Raw genomic sequence first — 19875 nt, 5'->3', positions numbered from 1 at the left:
GTATAAATTTATTGACTGGTTGGCATTTCATTACAAAATATCACCACAGAATGATTATATTGTGCTCTACATCATAGACAGATAAGAAAGACTGGCAAATAGGAGTAAAACAGGATCGACTGAAATTGTTTGGAACAAGTCCAGAAAAGTTTCTTTCATATTTACTGTGCTGGTAATGTGTTATTGTTTTGTGTCAAAAGGAGGCCAGTTGGAATTTTTGTTTCCAGGGTAATGCATGTAAACATGTTAAACACAGTCCCAAGCTATTTGCAGCCCCACAGTGTCTTGGGTACAATAATGAAAGAGGAGTGGCTACAAATGAAATGTGCATGCCATCAACAGAAACTGTCATTAGACAGCTTAAAAGGGTAATCCGAGGAATGAAGGATGTAGCATCAGTATTTGTGGCTTCAGATAGTAATCACATGTTGCCTGAACTGCGAACAGCATTGAAGAGGATGGAGGTTAGTATAACTTTTTTTATGTTAACTGATTCTGCTGTCAGTTCTTGGTAGAAAAAGTTCATAATTATAAATGAAAACAACATTTTGTGTGTTCTACAGCAATATATTATTTTGCTAACCAATATTCAGCCAACAAGCATTGTAAGTCAAAAACTGGTTAACAAGCACATACATAATATTTTTCCACTTATAGTAACTTTTTTAAGCTAGTGTGGTAAAATAAATGAATTCACAGATGGAAAAGAAAATGCTACAAATCCCCCAAGCCATGAATATGTCCAAAGAAATGTATCATGCCATAACAAAAAGTAGTGGGACACTGCTCTGTTAGAGGAATCCACATTTGCTTGTGAAAAAATCTCAATGAGCTGAGGCCATTTCATCTTGCATCCTGACATTGTTTGGTATATTATTAATGAAAAACTAGATACATTGATTTGATATCTCTTGTATATAAAATTTCTGTCACTTGCCCTTTATTTGAGATTTCAGATGCATTCCAAACACATATTAAGACACAACCAAGAGCATACTGGAAAACACTTACAACTGTTTCAGAGCCAAAGCTTAACCCTTAATCTTACAAAAACTTGTTATTACACAACTTGGAAATATGGCAAAATGACTTAGAGGTACCAGAAGTAGAGATCAACATAAACTGGATGAAGGTTCAGTGTCTAAAGTTCCTGGGCATTCAAATGGATAATAAGCTGAGGTGGTACCAGCATGTGGCGAAGTTAACCAAAAAACTGAGTTCTCCCAGCTGAAATGTCTCCCATTGTGTCTGTTGACCTACAGACAGGATTGTTAGCATACTTAGTGTTCCTTCATTCAATATTCTCCTGTGACACAATCTGGTGCAGAGAGATTAAAGTGAAAAGTGTCTTTTCTACAGAAGCATGAAATAACAATATTGTGTAAAGCTGATGACTGAGTATCTTGTTGAACCCTCCTCAGGGTCTGTGGGATATATATACCCTTATGGTATTTTTCACTAATAACAAGAGTTAATTTAGGATGAACTCTGCAATGTACAACCACAATAATATAAATAAAAATAATTTTCATGTAGACTATGCATCCCTCTGTAGGGGCCAAAATGGAGATTTATTTTGGTGCAAAAGTGTATAACAGATTGCCAATGTGAATTTGGCAGGAAATTGAAAATCTCCAAAAAATTAAGTAAAAAAAAAAAATTATCTCATTAATGGCTCCTATAATGTATCGGAATATTTGGATTGAGAATCGTGAATTCTGCTTCCTTTCCTCCTTCAATTCCTATATGTTTCCAAGCATCGGTGTCATGAATTCCACATAACTCTAATATTTGTATTAGATATATCTTGACTCCCAGCACATAGACAGCTGATAGTGGTCTTAGTAAACTTACATAAATGCTTTGTTTGAAATATTGGGTTTGTGAACAATAAATTGAATGATATAGTTTGTTGCCTGTAGATTCTTTGCTTATTCATATTATCTCTAAACTTAAACCAATTGATTGATATATAGATGTTCATTGCTATTTACAATTATGCAGTTTAATTAATTATGTTGAATAAATTGTATTTTCACATGACATTTGGTGAGTTCAAGTTCCCAAATTGCATTTTGGAATGTTAAATGCCATCTTATGTAATTTTTCACATCAACCATGTGGTGCAAAACTACTCATGAAAACTGCAGTACATAACTACACCTGGCACACCAAATCTACAGGATCTAGCAAACTCTGATTTACCAGTGATAAAGACGATCCTCGGTCCAATTGCACTGAAATCACCATATTTCTGGTTATATAATCCAATATTGTGGTTTCACAACTTACAAACCAATTTGTCATGGCCTGTATCAACTAGAACAAAACTTGATGTAGTTATGTAGGGCTGCACTTAATAAGCATATCACTAAAAAGACATCCTAGCTTCCTTGCCAAGCACTGAAAAATACACAGCCATCAAGCATGTGCTTGTAACATGTTTGTTGCAGTTGGAAGCCAAGAAACATGAAAAATTGCTACATTGAAGAACTCTGAAAACGTGCACCATCCAAACTACTTCATTTTCTTTGCATGCTGGTTTGCAATGCTATTAACAGTGATATTCAGCAGAATATATGTCATATTCAGCAGAATGTTTGACTGTCATGCTCACCTGCAGATAAAATACAGTTTGGGATGGTGACCTTGATGCTCTTGCTTAAACCCCAGATTGAATAGTTGAGATGAATCAGTCCAAATGTGTCACGGGAATCTCCACTAGGACAATTCTCTGGAAGCACTGCATGCAAAAGTAACTGAACTATCTAAGCAAGTAACAATCCTAAAAATCATTACTCCATATGTGAACTGTAGCAGCAACAACAGTCTTCCAGCAGAAACAAGCATTTGGCCACCAGGGAGAATATCTGCTGGTATCACAGAAAATTTGGAGCTGCAGCTTGGCAGTCTTGAATACTCTGTTGCAAGGAAAATACTGCCAGAAATAAGTAGCAATAGTGGCCGATTTCAAACTGGACAGCTGTCAACTGTTCATAACAGAGCACGCTACAAAGCTATAATTCCTTGTTGATGAAGGTGCTGAAGTCTTTGTTAACCCTTCTTTTTACCTTTCGTAGTGAAATACTGATGGTGGTCACCTATATGCTGTGAACGGATCTTATATCAAGACCTGCAGCCATGTCACCTTACATCTAAACTTCAATCATTGATGTGAATTTGTATGAAGACTCATTGCCACCGACTTGTTATACCTGATTTCTGGAGCAGATTTGTCACATTTTACATCCTCCTCCCAGATCTTTGTCTTCAATGCCTGCTTGGCTCTCCAAAACTAATGGCCAGTCATAGATACCTACATCATGCCAACCACACTGGCATCAAAGTGATTGCTGGTGATTCACTATAAGACAAGCTGCTTCATCAGCTACTTGTATTCATTGATCTATTACGTACTTTAGCACAGGTATAACACCCGGAGGTATGACACTCAAAGGTACATCACATTGTTACGATGCCAGAATCACCAGTCCGTGCACAGCCTCATTGACTGCCTCCAGACAAACTCAGGATCACAAAGCAAGAATTCTCTTTCATGCCAGTGCATGGGACCTGTTGCCCTTCAGATAATAGCTCTGGGGCTACCACTCCATATTGTTCCTAAGAATAGCAAAGCACCCATGTGGTAACTGTCAACTATCGTAAGCTTGATGCCAGAACGATATGTGATCCCCACCTTGTACCACATATTGAAGACTTTGCTATGCTTATTTTCATGGCAAGGCAGTTTTCTCCACAATAGACCTCATCCAAGCTTTTTATCATATACCCATTGCACCAGAGAACATATGCAGATCAACTGTTTGTACTTCATTTGGACTTTATAAATTTCTGCAAATGCCATTTTAACTATGCAGAGCTGCCCAAACTTCAGAGCAATTCATGGAATTCATGGATGAAATAACTGGAGACAGTTCCGTTAAGACTATATTGATGACCTGCTTGTAATGTTGTCCAGTGAGGCAGAGCACTTTGCACACCTACAGCAACTATTCATTGCACTGCAAGAGCAATTCATCAAAATGTGTCTTTGGAATAAGGGAAGCAAAATTATAAGGATACCTCATCAATTCACAAGGAATTCTGACACCTCAAGACAGAGAGGAAACTATTTCTCAGTTTCGCCAACCCACTAAACCTGGACCCATGCTACAGTGTATTGATGAAAAGTGTGTCCTTCGCCAGAGTAAAGGCTGCTATTGTGGAGGCTGCAGTATTAGCTCATCCTCTTACTGATGCACCTTTCTCAGTAATTTTGGCTGCATCATTAACTGCCACAGGAGCTGTAGTATAACATATAAAATATGACTGGCAGCCTGTAGCTTCTTCAGTGAAAAATCCACCTTCAGAAGCACATTGTTCAGCGAACAACTGCGAGCTGTGCATGACACATCCCTCAACCAAAAATTTTGACACTGGTTTGAAGATACACGTTGCTTTTATTGCAGACCATAAGCTATTAGCATTTGTTTTCTGTCAGAAGCCAGACAAGGGAGCACCGTGCCAATTGTGGCATTTTGACTTCCTTATGAAATTTACTACAGATAGTCGACATGTTGATGAGCAGAATGGGCCAGCAAATGCACTGTCTCGCATCGACGCCATGACATAAGAACTTGACTTCATAGCACTTTCCAATGCCCAGGAAGGAGACAACAAACTGAAGGTGGGCCCCAAAACATTGTAAGACTTATTGCTCTAAAGTGTTCTGATATCACATTCAAAAGTAGCACTATACTGTGATGTATTAACGACACACATATGAGTATTCATTTCAGCAGAGTAGATCAAGGAGTAAGGGCTACTGTGAGACTAGTAAAAAAGACATTTGCTCAGGCAAACATTAAGGAGAACTGGAAGGCATTTGTCCGCCAGTACAACAAAATAACTCAGTGTGTTGCAGCTCTACTCAGAACTTTCACCCCACCAATTCAACAATTTGAACTTGTCCAGATCAGCATTATTGGACCTTTACCACCATCAGAAGGATATCAGTACTGCCTGACAGCAATTGATCATTTCTCTCATTGGCCTGAAGTCTGTCCAGTGAAAGATGCAATAGCACCAATTGTAGCTACAACCTCCTTTTGTGAGTGGACTGGATTGTTTGCTCCTGCATTCCCCTCCACATCACTACCGATCAAGGCAAACCGTCAGTTGTAATTCTTTAAAGGTCATGCAACATTGCTTGACAAGGACCAATATTTAACCTGTGCCTACAGTGCTGCCACTAATGGTTGCATGGAATGACTCCACTGACAGTCAAGATGCCATGCCACACAGTATAGTCTGGCAGCCCCTGTATTGTCCTACTAGACCTGCAAATGACTTTCAAAGATAATTGCTGATTTAGTTTATAGACAAACACTTTGCCTGGAGAAATCTTCTCTGACATGTCAAACAATATTGTTGAAGCTTCAGACATTGCATGTCTACACTTACAGATTTTGCAAATCCTGCTGTATCATCTTTCTATGATCCCTTACATTTAATTTAACTGCTTTCTCTTATATTACTCAACTTCTCACTTTTTCAAAGGCTATTGCAATGCTTAACTGTTGATTTTCCCCTCTTGGTGTATTGTGCTGTCACCCCCCACCCCACCCCCCCTTCCACCGCCCCTTTACTCCGGGTACTATCTGGAATGGTCTGGTTGTGCTGCATGAAGGGACATCTTTTCTTTGGAAGCTAGCATTTATGTCATCTTTTTCGTATCTGTACTTACCTTCGAATTGCTTAGTTACTACTTTGCCTGAACTGACTGTACATGCAGTTTTTTTCCATTTCTTTTTTAATATTTTCAATACTTATTTCCTGGTGAAAATAATAGTTTCTGATGCATAGGGGCACCATGGTTAAATGACAGAACTGTAATCTTTAAGCTTAGTTTCTTTATGCACCTCTGTTTGCAGATGTTTTGGGTGAGACAAGTTCCATTTTCCAACATTATTTCACCAAGGTGCTTAACTTACTGGACTCATTTGATTTTCTCTTTTTTCCAATGTTTTGTTGCAAGTAATATATTCTGCCTTTTCCTGTTAACTCAGGAAACCAAGTTTTTCTTAAATTTCTCTGGGGTGTTGTGTCTCAAGTGAAGACTGAAATATAGTAATCTCCAACTTCCAATTTTCTCTGGCTAATATGCCTGGATAGGTAATTGTAAGAATATATTTTTGCCAATGTTGTATTTCTTTCTCAAGCATACAGCTGAAGAGCACTGGAGAGAGTGTCCATCTTGTTGGCGTACCCAAGTTCTGATTGTGAGACTCTGAAATTCCCCTCATGGATTTTACACTACTGGCCATTAAAACTGCTATACCAAGAAATAATCCAGATGATAAACGGGTATTCATTGGACAAATATATTATACTAGAACTGACATGTGATTACATTTTCACGCAATTTGGGTGCATAGATCCTGAGAAATCAGTACACAGAACAACCACCTCTGGCCGTAATAACGGCCTTGATACACCTGGGCATTGAGTCAAATAGAGCTTGGATGGTGTGTACAGGTACAGCTGCAACACGATACCACAGTTCATCAAGAGTAGTGACTGGCGTCTTGTGACGAGCCAGTTGCTCGGCCACCATTGATCAGACGTTTTCAATTGGTGAGAGATCTGGAGAATGTGCTGGCCAGGGCAGCAGTCGAACATTTTCTGTATCCAGTAAGGCCCATACAGGACCTGCAACATGCAGTCGTGCATTATCCTGCTGAAATGTAGGGTTTCGCAGGGATCGAATGAAGGGTAGAGCCATGGGTTGTAACACATCTGAAATGTAACATCCACTGTTCAAAGTGGCGTCAATGCGAACAAGAGGTGACCGAGACATGTAACCAATGGCACCCCATACCATCATGCTGGGTGATACGCCAGTATGGCGATGACGAATACACGCTTCCAATGTGCATTCACCATGATGTCGCCAAACACAGATGCGACCATCATGTGCTGTAACCAGAATCTGGTTTCATCCGAAAAAATGATGTTTGGCCATTCGTGCGCCCAGGTTTGTCGTTGAGTACACCATCGCAGCCGCTCCCGTCTGTGATGCAGCGTCAAGGGTAACCGCAGCCATGGTCTCAGAGCTGATAGTTCATGCTGTTGCAAACGTTATCGAACTGTTCTTGCAGTTGGTTGTTATCTTGCAAATGTCCCCATCTGTTGACTCAGGGATCGAGACGTGGCTGCACGGTCCGTAACAGCCGTGCGGATAAGATGACTGTCATCTCGACTGCTAGTTTGGTCAAAAATTTTGAATAATCACTGTGAAATTTGATGTCTAAAGATTAGTCTTAGAATTTTGAATTTGCTCCACCTCATCTAAACTCTCCGTAACATTATCCATATTCTGAAGTTATTGTTGTACTCTTTCAAGATGATGTCATAATAAAAAGTTGTTCAAGACAGACACTAATGATACTTCTCTACATTTGTTTACATATAATGTTTCCTTTTTGTGTAAGGGGTGAATGAGGGTTGCCCAAAAAGTAATGCATCGGGGCTCATGGCACTGGCCATCCTGCCAGGTGTCCCTTGCTGAGGCTGGGAAGGGCCCCCGTTCGGAGTGGGTGACATCAGGGCAGATGAACCACAATGAAGCGGAGTCTTTCATCTGTTGCTGGTACTCAACCAACAGTCTCAAAGTGTGGAAAGCATCAGTCCAATGCCAGGAACTATGATCCAAACTCTTTCCTCTCCCTGGCCACGGCATGAACCGTATTCACCCTGATTTTTAGTTTGCATGCAACCTGATGGGGAATCTTTTGCCACCATGAAGCCTCAGTTCTTTGTTGACCAAGACAGGTTTGGGGAGGTGGACGGTTTGTCCCAGATGCGTTCTGGGTCTGTCCTAATACAGGCAGCAGCCTCTGCCTAGTCAAGGGTGCTCCTCACCTGTGACCACCTGGGTGATGTTCCTGTCTCCATAACACCCCGTAAGAGTCTTAACATGGTCCAGGGTTTTATCTTTCACAAAGACCTCCTTCTGCAGTCCGATAAGTTGCGCCAACCATGTCTACAGGGTTCCGAAGGACAATAGGGTTGCCACCGGTGCCTTCATCTTGGCCTTCGAGGGGTCACCTTACCCAAAAAGGTCAAGGTGATGGTGTACCAGTGTGATGTCCATGCATACATCCCTCCCCCAACGCAGTGCTTCAAGTGCTGGAAGTTCGGTCGCATGTCTTCCAACTGTAATTCGAGCCTTATATGCCAAAATTGTGGACGTCCATCTGAACCTGATGCTCCATGCGCTCCCTCTTCTGTCTGTGTCAACTGGGGGGGGGGGCATCCCCCTTGCTCGCCAGAGTGCCCAGTTTTCCAGAAGGAAAGAAAAATAATGGAATAGAAGACCCTGGACCAAAATGATCTACACAGAGGCTAAGAAAAAGTTCGAGTGGTTAAACCCAGTCCGCATGGAAACTCCATATGCTGTAACAACTGCACACATTTCACATTCCTCAGTGACACCACTTGTGACTGGCCCTTTGGGCCACAAGACCACACCTGCCCCCTTAAGGGTGGGGGCTCCACCTATCACTGTTGATTCCGCAACTCCATCTTTGGGAGCAATGCCCTCCCGACCGTTGGGGCCGCCTGTCCCCACACCTGAGCCGAAGGAGTGCCCCCCTTCTTTGGCCGCTCTCCCACATACGGCGTCCATAGTGGCTCTACCATCCAAGGCCCCTCACAGTGCACAAGTGGAAGTTAGCCAGTGGCTCAAGGAGCCACAGGCTGTAGGTCAAAGGGCTTCCTGCTCTTCGTCCTTACCAGATGCTGCTTCAGGGAAGGCCTCCCAGAAAGCTCTGAAAGAGCGGCAGGAGGATAAACAAAAGTCTAAGAAAAAGAAACAACCTGTTCCACCGAAAGAGGTTCCTGTCGTCCCAACACCACCTCCACCCATCAGTTCTGCCTCTGAGGATGAGGTGGAATTCAAGTGTCCCCTGAGGACCTAGCTCTCACCATTGCCTCTGAAACAATGCTCCTAGCCATTAGCCCTTCACTGGTGGCAGCAGCGGACCCTAGGGAGTAACCTGCATTCTAAGTCCCTTCATGCCTTCCCCGAACACAGGAAGCATTCTCCTCCAGTGGAATTGTGGCGGTTTTTTCCCACTACTTGGCTGAACTAAGACAGATTTTAAGCTCAACACCTGCTCTCTTGTATTTCCCTCCAAAAAACCTGGTTCCCAGCAATGCAGACCCCTGCCCTTCGTGGCTATCAGGGATTTTATAAAAACTGGACTGACTGTAACAAGGCATCAGGTGGCATATGGCTGTATGTCCTTACCTCTGTATATTCTGAATCAGTGCCCCTTCATACAGCTTTAGAGGCTGTTGCTGTGAGGATAAGGATGACCTTGGATATTATGTCTAGCTGCACTGTCTACCTTCCTCCGGATGGTGAAGTACCTCTTAACGATTTGGCTGCTCTGATCTCCCAACTCCCCCCAGTATTCCTGCTTACGGGGGACTTCCAATGCCCATAACACCTTGTGGGGTGGTGCCGTGATTGCTGGCCAGGGTAGGGATGTCGAGAATCTTCTCTCTCAGCCTCTTAAATACGGGAGACCCCATACACTTCATTGTGGTTTGTGGCACTTATTTGGCCATTGACCTGTCACTTTGCAGCCCAGGACTTTCACCATCTGTCCACTAGAGGGTTCATGACAACTTGTGTGGCAGTGACCACTTTCTGATCTTCCTGTCACTACCCAACCATCATTCTTCTGGATGTCTGCCGCGATGGGCCCTTAACAGGGCCGATTGGCTGGCTTTCACATTTGCTGTCACTGTTCACACTTCTGCACGTGGCGCTATTAATGGGGTGGTCAAGCGGGTCACTGCGTCGGTCGTATCAGCTGCAGAACGCGCGGTTCCTCTTTCTTCCGGGTGCCCTCGGCGTAAAACTGTGCCCTGGTGGTCACCCGACATCGCTGAGGCCATCAAAGAGCGTAGGCGGGCCCTCCAATGACATAATCGGCGTCCATCGTTGGAATCTCTCAATCTTTTTAAGCGGCTTCGTGCCTGTGCCTGCCTCTTGATACAAAGATGGAAGCAAGAGTGCTGGGAAAGATACATTGCCTCTATTGGTTCTCGTACCCCTGCCTCCCAGGTGTGGACTCGGATTCGCCGCCTTAATGGTTACCCGACCCCGCTGGGGTTGCCTGGGATTTCAGAAAATGGGGCAGTGTGCACCGACTCAGGTGAAATCGCCGAGCATTTCGGAGTTCTGCCTCCACAAACTATCAACCAGATTTTCGTTCCTTGAAAGAGCACGCAGAACGACAGCATTTGTCTTTTACATTGCACCGCCTTGAGTCGTACAGTGCACCTTTTACTGAGTGGGAATTCCTCAGTGCCTTTGCCCATTGCCCTGACACAGCTCCCGGCCCTGACCAAATTCACTCCCAATTTCTCAGACATCTATCTGTGGCCTCACTGTGTCAGGTTCTGTCTATCTTGAATCGCAATTGGGGCGAGGGAGTGTTCCCATCCCAGTGTCAGAACAGCATCATTGTCCCAGTGTTGAAACCTGCAGCGTTGGACAGCTACCGCCCCATTAGCCTCACCGACATTCTCTGTAAATTACTCGAATGAATGGTGAGCCAGAGGTTGTGTTGGCTCCTGGAGTCTCGGGGCCTTATGGCTCCATCCCAGGGTGGTTTCCGGCGAGGCCACTCAACGACAGATAATTTGGTGTGCCTAGAGTCTGCCATCTGGACAGCTTTTTCCAGGCGCCAACTTCTGGTCGCCTACAACACGACCCGATGCCACCAAATTCTTGCCACGCTGCATGAGTGAGGCCTACGTGGCTCGCTTCCGATTTTAATGCGAACTTTCTCTCCCTCTGTACCTTCCGTGTTCAAGTCAGAGGCTCCTTTAGCTCCTCCCATATCCAAGAGAATGGGGTCCCACAGGGCTCTGTATTGAGTGTTCCATTGTTTTTAGTTGCTATATAAATGGCCTAGCAATAGCAGTAGGGCCATCAGTGTCTCCCTCCTTATATGCTGACGATTTCTGCATTTACTTCAGTTCCTCAGCCATTGGTGTTGCTGAACACCGACTACAGGGAGCCATTCAGACTGCCCAGTCATGGGCTCTCGCCCATGGGTTTCACTTCTCTGCCGACAAGACCTGTGTTCTGCACTTCTGTCGGCAACGGACAGTCCATCCTGACCCTGCACTTTTTCTTGATGAGTCATTCCATGTCAAATCAACACACTTTAAATAAAAATTTTACCTCACCCTCTTAGATTTTGCTGAAAGTTGGTATACTTGTAGTGGGTGCTGAAACTAAGAAAAATACCAAATTTCAATTTTTTACCTCAAACAACTCGTGAAATATGGTCATGTAAACTTTTCAAAAACTGGCCAAAAATGTGTGAACAGACTTTTTTAAAATTGCCCTAGGAGCTGCCCTAATTGAGCTGGAGAACTGGGAAAGGTGTCATTGTGCAGCATTTTTCATGTTCTTTCCAGTGATAGACAAAAAAAACATAACTTCTAATTAATAACCTTTTTCAAAATGGTAATTAATATTTTGATTTAATTTTTTTTACAAAAAGTACATAATTGAAAATTTTCAAAATATTTCCATAACTACTTCATACTGTTGTAAATCACATGGCAAAATATAAATGTGGAATGATGATGGGTTCATTGTTAAAAAAATTATTCCGGACTCTTGTTTTTCACTAAGGCCCTAGTTTGACCAAACTGACCTTTAAGGTAGTACGTCAGTAGAGGACCGTATACATAGGGCTTGATGTCTGTACAATAATTCAGAGACTGGAGCCAAATAGTTCATTTTCAAGCAAATCTATACATTGATGGACAGTTTATAAGTGGTTTTTGTATCAATATGGAACCAAGTAAAAAGTGCAGTGCTGTAAGAGTGCAGTGTTGTAATCCATTGAAGAAGTCAAATCATTTTATTAGAGGCAGAAAAAAACTGAGAAATGTCACAACATGGCTGCCCAAATTATTTCCTCAGATACCAAGTGGTGCCAAGATTTGTGATAAATGTAGGAAAGATGTAACCAAATTGAAAAATACACCAGAGCCCATCAGTGATGAAAGTGTTGAAGAAGAATCTTCTGGATCAGAGATAATCATCCGAGACCAAGACCCTGACTTCACTCCAACTTCAGTAGCTGTTAAAACATTTAACACAACACTTCAAGAACTAGGTGAGTCCCCAATTGACAAGAGAAAACTAACATTTAGGCATTACGCCAAATCAAAAGTGAAGAAAATCTCATCAATGACACGTAAACTTTTTGTTGCTCCTGAAATTTCTCCGTCAGATGCTGATACTGATGAATCCGTTCTTGAAAATCTTAAAAGAAACTTTAAAAATTCTGTAAGTAGAGCAAAAAAACTAATGATTCTTACAAATTTACCTGAAAAGTGGAGTGTCAGGAAAATAATGAGGGAATTTAATGCTCCTAATTACATTGTTCGGCAGTCCAAAAAAATTTTGAAAGAGAAAGGATTCATGGAAAGTCCAAGTCCAAACCCAAAACCAGGGAAGTGTTTACCAACAGAAACTGTCAAAATGTACATTCATTTTATGAAAATGATGAAGTTAGCAGGGCAATGCCAGGTATTAAAGATTGTGTGACAATTACAGAAATAAGTGGAAATAAAAATATCAAAGAGACTTATTTTGTGTAACCTTAAAGAAGCTTACAAGCATTTTAAAGACAAGTTTCCTAACATAAAAATAGGTTTCTCTAAATTTGCTGAGTTGAGGCCAAAACATTGTGTATTAGCTGGCCGGAGTGGCACACACACTGTCTGCGTGTGCACAACTCACCAAAACATAAAATTAATGATAGAAAATGCCAAACTAAATACAGTAACAAACAGCAGCTTAAACAATTATAAGCAGTGCATTGCAAAAATGCTTTGCAACCCATCATCAGTTGATTGCAACATGGGAAACTGTGAATACTGACCAGGAGAAACTGTCATACATAAAATTTTAAGACTCTTTTCATGAAAACTTAATTGAACAAGTTCAGTTCCGACAGTGGATGTCAGTTGACCGATGTAATCTGGAAATTGCTCAGAAAACTTCTGAAGAATTCATAGATTTATTTTGTAGTAAGATGTTGACTTTGATTCAGCATGACTTCATTGCCAAGCAACAACGAACATTCCTTAACTCCACAAGAGAAAACCTTGTGGAATCTGAATTTGTTGTCATATGTGATTTTTCAGAAAATTACAGTATAGTTCTACAGGATGAAGCTCAGAGTTTCCACTGGGCAAGACAACAGATTACCATTCATCCTTTTGTTATATATTACAAACAGGAAGACAAAATTGAGCATATGAGCTTTGTCACTGTTTCTGATTGCCTGGAGCACAATACAACTGCGGTTTACACCTTTCAAAAGAAGCTAATTTCATATCTAACAAATAAATTTCAAATGCCCCCAGGAGCTCAGCATTCAATTGCTGAGTACAGGCTTGGTGGCCCCGGGGTCCTGAGCTGGGGACTGGTCAGCGCCGCCAGTCTCCTGTCACCGTAACCCCCGGACATGCTTCAGCGACCACCGTATGGCGCGGCGGTGGAATGTTGTGTGCTGCGGGGAATGGTAATCTTGGCTTGACCGCCTGGATTGCGAGGAAGGCCAACTTCTATAAAAAACCCTCAATCTTACGGTGTGCTCCGCGCCTATGAGATGCATGGCTGTTGGGGTGGAACAGTCGCAAGCGGGCAACTTCTGGGGCACCTGCCGCACCCCAGTTGTATACGGCTTACTCAGGCACGTGGGGCTCTGTCTGAGTGGACCTTTAGTTCCCTAGCTGCTCGTGGGACCGCAATGGGCCCTTCGACCTCTACATTTCCCCCTACCAGTGGATTGGGTGGGCCACTGGTAGGAAAACACACCCCATCGAAAAAGCGACTTTGTGCTGCGGTCCTCCAGCTCCTGGTGTTGCTAGAGATTTATCAGACTGCCGTAACAGAGCACATGCTGCTAATCAGAATGTGTTTTTCATTATTAAATGGAAGGAGGGTAGCTTTGAGAGGGTTTCTCCCTTTTACATCCACAAGGGTCTTGAGGGTATTGCAGGAACACTGAAATCTGTGAAGCGACTGCGCAATGGGACTCTGTTAGTTGAGACTTCTAGTTCCCGTCAAGTCGCTTCTCTTCAGAAAGCAACCTGTCTCGGAGAGTACGTTATTGAGACCGAGCTCCACTCCACTTTGAATTATAGTAAGGGTGTTGTGACATGTAGGGACTTGGTGGATATCTCCACAGACGAGTTAAAATCTGAGTGGGCTGACGAAGGTATTGTTGACGTGCAGCATATTATGAAACGAGTCGATGGGGACCTCGTCAAATCCGACTCGTTTATTCTCATGTTCAGTTGCCCGAGACTCCCAGAGCATGTTAAAGTGGGGTTCTTATGTTTTCCAGTACGACCATATTTCCCCAACCCAATGCGCTGTTTTAAATGTCAGCGCTTTGGGCATACTACGTTGGGGTACAATGGGATAGCAACTTGTGGTAAATGTGGTCAGCCTGCCCATGAAGGAGCCGATTGTTCATCGCCTGTGAAGTGCGTGAACTGCTCTGGGAGTCACCCTGTCTGGAGCCGGGTCTGCCCCATCTGTTTCGAAGAACGGAAGATACAGGAGATCAAAACATCTAAGCGCATCCCCTAAGGTGAGGCCAAGAAGCTCTTTAAGGCCATGCAACCTCCTGTGTTTACGACATCTTTCGCTTCCGCTCTGAAAAAACCGGTACAAATGGCCACTGTTGCTACGCAAACGGAGGTTGCTAGTGTTAGCACTAATACCTGCGTTTGCCAGTGCACTTGTGCTGCTGCGGTTGTTTTGAAACCTGCGGCTCTCCCGGCAACGTCGGACAAGGCCGTGGTTGCTGACATTGGGGTACTTCCTACCTCTTCCCATATGGCGCCTTCTGCCCAGGCGAGTAAAGCTCCAACTGCTGACAAGGCTCTGCATTCTAAGCCCCCCAAGACAAAGACGCCGAAGGTGAAGGTTTTGCCACCTGAGGAGACTGGTCAGGGTCGGTCCGATGACGAGGCCATCGTACTGTCTGACATCTCCCGTGGGTCGTCATCGGAGCTGATGGACATTGATGTCGACCGGGGGTGATCTTCTCGCCCCAGGAATAAATCTCTGGCCAGTACGGGCTCTCCTCCATAACACAGAGGCAGGGTGAAAGTTCAGCCGCCCTGATCACTGGCTCCCTTACTACAGTGGAACCTAAATGGGTTCAGGACGCATGTGGCCGAATTACAACTCCTTGTACGAGAGTGCCCTTTGTGCTTATGTCTCCAAGAGACATTTTCAGGCCACTGATGCTCCTTCTTTATGGGGCTATACCGTATATCGGAAAGATGATCTGACGGGGGAAAGGGGTGGTGTTGCGGTTTTTGTCCGTGAAATGCACCCCTCATCTGAGCTCCCTCTCGTTACAGACTTGCAAGCAGTTGCAGTTGACCTTCTTGTGTGTCGGAGGCTCACAGTCTGTTCAGTTTATTTACCGCCTCAGGATGCAATAGACTCTGAGGCTCTCACAGACCTTATTAGCCAACTCCCCGACCCATTTCTTCTTCTGGGGGACTTCAATGCTCATAATGTCTTATGGGGCTCTTCGACTACTTGCCCCAGAGGTCGCATTCTGGAAAGCCTCATGATATCTGAAGAACTGTGCATCCTCAACTCTGGTGCTCCCACTCATTTCTGTACTGCTTCTGGGTCATCATCAGCTATTGACCTTTCCTTTTGCTCTCCAGCACTTGCGGATTCTGCTCTGTGGGAGGCTGCTGCTGACCTCCATTCTAGTGACCACTTCCCCCTTTGGATTCGCCTCCTGGATGAGGCTATGGCATTACCAGTGCCATCCCGGTGGCACCTCAGAAGAGCTGACTGGACACTTTTCAGCCAACTGGCTGTTTTGGAACACCGTGCCAGTGTCCACGAATGGGTAGACCATGTTACAGCCGTGATCTCCCATGCTGAATTGTCAATCCCATGGTCATCCGGTCATCCCAAGAGGCGTCCTGTCCCTTGGTGGACCACTGAGTGCCGCTCAGCCATCCGAGCCCGCCGTGCAGCTCTGCGCCGCTTCAAGTGCCGTCCCTCAGCTGACAATCGTGCAGCCTTTCGGGTGGCAAGGGCCAAAGCGCGGTGAGTGATTAAAGAGAGCAAACGACGGTCATGGCAATCGTTCTTGAACTCCATCTCCCGCTCAACTAGTTCTACGAAAGTATGGGAAGCCATCAGGAGGATTTCCGGGAAACTCGGCCAGCTACCTGTCACGGCACTGCTGCATCAGGGAAGTCTCCTCATGGCACCGAGAGACATTGCCCAGACACTGGCCATGCATTTTGCGGAATCTACCGCCACTATTAACTGTGATCCAGATTTCTGCCGCTACCACACTGCCATCGCGAGGGGTCACTTGGACTTCCGGTCTCCAAATTCTGAACCCTACAACTGCCCCTTCACAATGAGGGAACTGGATTCGGCGCTGTCTGTGGCTCATGATACTGCGCCTGGTCATGATCAAATCCGGTACAGCATGCTGCAGCACTTGTTACTGCCTTCCAAGGAAGTTCTCCTGCATTGTTTTAATATGATATGGTTATCCGGCACGTACCCTGACTCGTGGAGGGAGGCGATTTTGATTCCCCTCCTCAAACCAGGGAAGGACCGAACGCATCCCAGTAGTTATCAGAGTATTGCTTTGACGAGTTGTGTCGGGAAGACGATGGAACGCATGGTCAACCATCGCCTGGTTTGGCTGCTCGAGACCAGGCAGCTCCTTAGCCCCTCTCAGTGTGTCTTTCGGAGATGTCGTTCAACTATAGACAACTTGACCCTGCTTGAAGCGGCCATCCAGCAGGCCTTCCTACGTAACCAGCATTGTCTAGGTGTATTCTTTGATATTAATAAGGCGTATGACACTACTTGGCGCCGCCCTATCCTCAGTCAACTCCATCAGTGGGGCTTTCGTGGCCATCTCCCCATCTTCATTCGGTCCTTTCTTTCCCACCGCCTTTTTCGATATCGGGTTGGTACTGTGCTTTCTGATTTGTACGTGCAGGAGAACGGTGTTCCTCAGGGAAGCGTTTTAAGTGTCACCCTCTTTGCCGTTGCCATTAACAGTATCGCGTCCACTATCCGGAGTCCTGCCCAATGCTCCTTGTTTGTGGACGATTTTGTTGTTTTCTGTTCTTCCTCTAGTCTTGTCACTGCTAGTTGGCAGTTGCGGCTTACGATAAAGCGATTAGAGGCATGGACTGCGAAGACGGGTTTTACCTTTTCTGCAGACAATTGTGTGTGTGTTCATTTTAATCGTTCTCGACGTCTTTTTCCGTCCCCTGAATTGCGTCTGAGGGACACCATTCTTCCTTTTAGAGACACTGTGAGGTTCCTGGGCCTCACTTTTGATTCCAAGTTGTCATGGTTGCCTCACCTTAAAGACCTCAAGGTGCGGGCCCTGAAGGCACTGAATATTTTGTAGTGTCTGAGCCATCGGTCCGGGGGAGCAGATCGGGCGCGTCTGCTGCAATTTTATAGGGCTTTTGTCCGATCGCGTCTTGACTATGGTTGCACCGTGTATGGGTCAGCAAGGCCTTCGTATCTGAAGATTCTTGATGCAGTACACCATGAGGGTATCAGGCTGGCCACTGGTGCCTTCCGTACCAGTCCCATCCCCAGCCTGTGTGCTGAGGCAGGGGAACCACCGCTCGCCATCCGGCGGAATCTCCTCATGGTGCGACGGGTGTGTCAATTCCTTGCCTGTCCTACCTCCCCTGCGTACCCTACCGTTGCCCGACTGCCTACGGAACGTCTCTTTTCCAGTCGTCCTAGGGCAACGAGACCATTTGGGATGCGTGCCCAGCATTTGCTCGCGTCCCTTGGTGTGGAGCGTGTGGCCCCCCAATGACAAGGTTTTACTCGTCTGCCTCCCTGGTTGCTCTAGAGACCCAGCGTCCTTTTAGACTTGTCGGAGTACCGGAGGAGCTGCACTCCTGCGTTTGTTTTTACCTCCTTATTTTCCGATATTTTACACCAGCATCCGGACCGTGCACCAGTATTTACGGATGGCTCTAAACAGGGGGACTCTGTTGGTTGTGCTGTTGTTTTCCCTGATCGAGTCGTCAAGTTACGGCTTCCCGCGGCGTTTACCATCTTTGATGCCGAATTGTTTGCGATCTTGTGGGCGTTGGAGCAGATGAGATGTGTTCCCAGTCTTAAGTTCCTCATCTTTTCTGACTCCCTGAGTGCCCTTGAGACCATGAAACACTTGTACCCAGCGGCTATGCTCGTCCAGAACATCCATGATACCCTACTCCACCTGCAACGGCAGGGGAAGGAGGTTTCTTTCTGCTGGGTGCCGGGGCACGTATATATTTGGGGAAACGAACTGGCGGATGTGGCTGCCAAAGATGCATGTTCCCTCCCTCACGTTGTTGACTGTGCCGTCCCCCTCCATGCTGTTACCTCCTTCCTGCGTTTTCGTGTTATGCATCAATGGGAAGAGGAGTGGCTGGCAGTCGGTGAAAATAAGCTGCGTCTGGTCAAGGCCACCACGCGGCCATGGCGTACGTCCTACCAGTCATGCAGGCAGGATGAGGTTCTCCTGACTCGCCTCCGCATCAGGCACAGTCCCTTAATGCATGGTTTTTTACTCCGGCGGGACGACCCCCCAATCTGCAGTGCTTGTGGCGTCCAGATTACTGTCCGCCACATTTTACTTGACTGTCTTTTATTCTCTGACCAGAGGGCGGTGGTTTCTTTGCCACCGGATTTGCCCTCTATTTTGCAAGACGACACAACGACTGTGGTTAAGGTCTTACGGTTTTGTGTCCTGTCCAATTTGTTGCCTCGGATTTTAGGGAGAGGGTTTTAATGTGCTGCTGGGTGACTGGCTCACCCAGGTTTTAGGTAAGAGGTCCGCCAGTCACGATTACCTCCTCGTTTCCCTTCGGTTTCTGTTCGCTTTTCCTTGTGTGTTTCTTCTCCTCTTGTTTTGCTTCTGTCTGTGAGGATGTGGAACTGCATCAGGTCTGTGTCTTTTAGCCGTTCTCCTTGTTTGCTGTCCGTCTTAGTCCCTTCACTGCATCTGTTCCTGTTTTTATGCGTTTGGGCGCTGATGACCACGCTGTTTAGCGCCCGTAAACCTCAAACACACACACACACACACACACACACACACACACACACACACACACACACCTAAATTTCAAATGATTCCAAAAAAGATATACTATTATTCTAACAGTTCTGCCGCTCAGTATAAAAATAAGAAAAACTTCCTGAACCTTTGCCTTCTTGAGGAAGACTTCAACATAAAAGCTGAGTGGCACTTTTCAGCCACAGCACGTGGGAAAGGGCCTTGTGATGGAGTAGGGGTTTCAGTAAAGAGACTGGCAGCTTGTGCAAGTCTGCAAAGGCCATACCAAAATCAGATCCAAACCGCACAAGATCTATTTGAGTGGGCGGTAGATAATATCATAAATGTTGGTTTTGCATATTCCACTCAAGAAGACTATGCTGCTTCAGAAATATTCTTAAAAAGCCGACTTGAAGAGGCATTGACAATCAAATGAACACAGCAATTTCACGCTTTCATTCCCAACACTACATCAAAATTAATAGTCACATACTTCTCAGGTGATATGCAGAGTTGGGAGAGGGAAGTAACTACATCACCAGACAAACTGAAGTTACAAGATGTATCAGGCTATGTCACTGCTGTATATGGCAGAAACTGGTGGCTTGGGTACATTTTAGAAAAAAAATGAAGAACTTGATGAAGTGAAAATAACTTTTCTTCATCCATGTGGACCAGC

The 19875-nt window shown here is 45.0% G+C and overlaps 1 protein-coding gene across 1 annotated transcript in view; it reads left to right on the top strand.

The window, feature by feature from the left end:
• LOC126485111 (GDP-fucose protein O-fucosyltransferase 1) overlaps window positions 1–19875 on the top strand; it is a 118366-nt gene that overhangs the window by 76253 nt on the left and 22238 nt on the right. The window contains exon 6 of the mRNA XM_050108741.1: window positions 228–464. Within this exon, the coding sequence (XP_049964698.1) occupies window positions 228–464 (237 nt within the window). The remainder of the gene's footprint in view (window positions 1–227; window positions 465–19875) is intronic.

Source organism: Schistocerca serialis, chromosome 6 (assembly GCF_023864345.2).
Source record: "Schistocerca serialis cubense isolate TAMUIC-IGC-003099 chromosome 6, iqSchSeri2.2, whole genome shotgun sequence".
NCBI lineage: Eukaryota > Metazoa > Arthropoda > Insecta > Orthoptera > Acrididae > Schistocerca > Schistocerca serialis.
Note: the sequence above shows the minus strand (reverse complement) of the source record. Positions and strands in the feature narration are given on the sequence as shown.